General features: G+C 47.8%; 1 protein-coding gene across 1 annotated transcript; it reads left to right on the forward strand.

The window, feature by feature from the left end:
• The first annotated feature begins 1,555 nt into the window (after positions 1–1,555).
• Positions 1,556–2,505, forward strand: LOC103741086 (olfactory receptor 2T2-like). Its single transcript, XM_008841771.1, has one exon. The coding sequence runs from the start codon at positions 1,570–1,572 to the stop codon at positions 2,503–2,505; it is 936 nt and encodes a 311-aa protein (XP_008839993.1). The 5' UTR covers positions 1,556–1,569.
• The last annotated feature ends 1,011 nt before the right edge of the window (positions 2,506–3,516 follow it).

A 3,516-nucleotide genomic window follows, 5' to 3' on the forward strand; every position in this document is an offset into this window, starting at 1 on the left:
CCTAAAGACCAAAGAAGAGCCCAAGTGAGGGTCTGCCTGAGACCATTGCCCCGGGGGTGGGAGCACAGTATGGCTGACAGTGTTGGAGCATGGCCTGTGGACGCTGAATAAACAGAACCAAGGACACCAGACCAGCCACTCTAACCACCTTTTTCCTTTGTCCCAGATCTTAATGTGAGGTCAAAAGTTAAGCTTTGGATTTCATTTCAGGTTAGTTCTAGAACATTCCGTAATTACAGTCAGTGTTGTGGGAAGCACCCGCACACCCATTCAAACAGTGCTGAGTGCCCAGGTAAGTGGGTGGGTACTCAGGTCTGAGTGCATGACCTTACCCACAGCCATCAGCTGCATCCAGATATTTTAAAATACATCTTCATCAAGTACATTAAGACAGACAAGTTAAGTAGAAGTGAATTAATAAGGTTGTTAACAGCCTGAGGCAAATTGGTGAGTGCAGGATTTCTAAGCATGAGGCGGGAGGGATCAAACCCAGGGCCTTGGGCATGCAAAGCACGTGCGGGGCTACCTTCAGCCCCAGGACATCTTCATAAGCAGTTGACTGCATTTTAAGCCACATGAGGCAAAACAGCACATCGGCATATTAGCGTGAAAATTGGCCAATGAGCTACGAACATGCTGGATTCCAAACAGAACCCCTTGATTAGAGACTTTGTTCCATTTTCTATGATTAAATTTGATTAAGACTATCAGAAACGATGACTTCAAAGCAAGAAGCACTGAATGATATTGGTTACTTCAAAGAAAATATCTTGAGATTAGATCAAAGGCCCTTTGTGGATCTTGCAAGAACAATTTCATACGTGTGTGTGTGTGTGTGTGTGCCGCCATTCCCCTGTGTGTAAGGCAGGTGACCCCTAGGGTAACTGTCATCATCCCAACTTGAACAAAATTAGCAGAAATGTGTACCACTTGCAAAAGGAATCCTTACTGTCTCTTCAACCTGTTCTCCTTGAAGACAGTGGTGTGGAAGGGCATCTCCAGCTCCAAATTGTGGCTCCTCAGGTGTCTTCTGCTGTATGGTGCCCTGTACCATGACATCCCATGCCAGCTGTCCCCATCCTGCTCTCTTGCTCCACTGAGGCACCCAGTGTGAGGCTACATGTATGGCAGACTGTTCAAAGTTCATGAGACATAGTTACAAACCAGTGACACACGGGGATACAGCAGGGTGTTCTCTTCCTTGAATGACGTTTAGCCACGGACCTGACCCTGGTACTTCTCACCAGTCGTTTCTCTCCAAAGAATCTAGCCTGTTCTAGTTGAACCCCTCCCCCTGGGCTGTTCATGTTGATACATCCCCACATCCATGTTACCACAACGGAGATGTTTACATAGCCCCGTCCCCAGTCTCAGGGAAGTGAGCTTTACTCTTTAATAAAACGTCTGGCCCCAGCCCTCAGCTTTTCTTTTTTGTCTTTTTTTAAATTTTATGTTGATAATGATATTCAAAGGAAGTATTTCTGATGAAATTACAAAAACAAAAGGCTGACCACCTCATCAGCATGCACATTTTTATGATTCTGCACTGTAAGTCTGGAAGGCCAAAACATGATCAGAGGGAATGAGACCTGGACAGACTTTGTTCTCCTGGGGCTGTTCCCGGAGCTGCGGTACCTGGGCGTCCTCATCACCTCCATTCTCCTCATCTACTTCATCGCCTTCACGGGCAACACCGTCCTGGTCCTTTTGATCTGGGCGGATGCTCGGCTCCACACCCCCATGTACATACTGCTCAGTAACCTCTCTGTTATTGATCTGGCCTTAATTTCCACCACAGTCCCAAAGACGGTCATCAGCTTTTTCTCCGGGAAGGAAAACATCTCTAAAGTTGCTTGTGGAACCCAGATTTTCTTTTTCTTTGCCCTTGGGGGTAGTGAGTGTCTCCTCCTGACCGTCATGGCTTATGACCGCTATGTGGCTGTGTGCAACCCTTTGAGATACTCAATTATCATGAACTCCGGGGTATGTCTGTGGATGGCCTTGGCATCCTGGGGTGGAGGCATCCTCAACTCCCTCATCAACACCATCTACACCATGCACTTCCCATTCTGTGGCTCCAGGGAAATCCACCACTTCTTCTGCGAAATGCCTGCTGTCCTGAAGCTCTCTTGCGAAGACACTGCCCTGTACGAGGCAGTGGTGTCCAGCCTCTGCATCGTGTTTGTCCTCCTCCCCTTGGGACTCATCATGGCCTCCTACCTGCTCATCTTCCTCACTGTCCTCCGAATGAATTCTCCAGAGGGCCAGAGGAAAGCACTGGCCACCTGTTCCTCTCATCTGGCTGTAGTGAGCCTTTATTATGGGCCAGCCATGATTATCTACATGACCCCTCACTCTTTCCACACTTCTGAGCAGGACGAGATCCTCTCCATGATTAACACCATCTTCACCCCCATGCTCAACCCTCTCATCTACAGCCTGAGGAACAAGGAGGTGCTTGCTGCTCTGAGGAAAGCGATAAGTCGGAGATTCATTTTAAACTAGAAGCTGGCATGGTGGTGCACATCTTTAATCCCAGCTCTCCACTTGGGAGGCAGAGGCAGACAGATCTTGGTGAGTTTGAGGACAGCCTGGGTTACACAGTATTTAATTTTTTAAATAAGGAACAAGTAACTCACATCACTACAGAAAGTGAGGAGCTCATGCCACTCTGGCAGCATCTAGAGGCAGCCACTGATTCTCCCAGGCATTCCTGCGGACTTAACCCTGAGCGGACCTGAAATGAGACCCTGAGTGCCTGAGCATGCCCCAGCATGGACCTTGCCGGTGCCTTAACATACCAAAATCTATGCAACGTCTCCTGCCAATTGAAGATCATTTCTGAATCTATTCTAAAAGTCCGTGATAATGGGGCCATATAACTTTCAATCACGTTTTTGAAGTCTGTTTTGACCTTTTTACTTTGGTCATAGTGCTTGTTCCATAGTAAGCACTGACTCTGGGTTTTTAAGAGTGGCCCTGCCCCAATTCTTTACAATGCTCTCTGTGAGCAATTCATTAACAAGAGATTGTCAAGAGGGAAACAAAGGACCTTCAGGTTTTGAAGGAACCCACCACGAGAGCTGTTTGATGAGAATGTGCTCTTTAGCACACATTGCCACATTCCCAGGGAGGCCTTAAGAGCAGCCTCTTATTTTTATATAATAGAAGATTGATGGGAGAGCTCCTCCAGTCATGAAGAATGGTGCATTGTGGGAAAGCAGTGATGCAAAGGGCAGCAGGGAACAGACAGGGGCCGCTCCAGGCAGGGTACAGACGGAGAGTACGGTACCTCAGGTGAGGGCCGGCACCTCCGGATGTGGTCACCTGTAGTGGATGCTGAGTTAGAGAGACTGTGAGTGCAGATAGTCAGACCAGTCCATTCAAAGGAGATACATGTGGAAGTCCAGTGAGCCCCTGGATTTATACTATGGAGTCCTCAAAGACGTGGTCTGCGGATCATCTTGTTTTTCATATAGTGACCTGGCTGTTGTGGCTGCATTAATTTCTGGTTCT

The sequence above is a fragment of the Nannospalax galili genome, unplaced genomic scaffold (assembly GCF_000622305.1).
Source record: "Nannospalax galili isolate Female #2095 unplaced genomic scaffold, S.galili_v1.0 scaffold3440, whole genome shotgun sequence".
Taxonomy (NCBI): Eukaryota; Metazoa; Chordata; class Mammalia; order Rodentia; family Spalacidae; genus Nannospalax; species Nannospalax galili.

Bases quoted from the DNA above. Each gene is read 5' to 3' on its own strand.
- LOC103741086 (XM_008841771.1), top strand. From the start codon at position 1,570: ATGATCAGAGGGAATGAGACCTGGACAGACTTTGTTCTCCTGGGGCTG.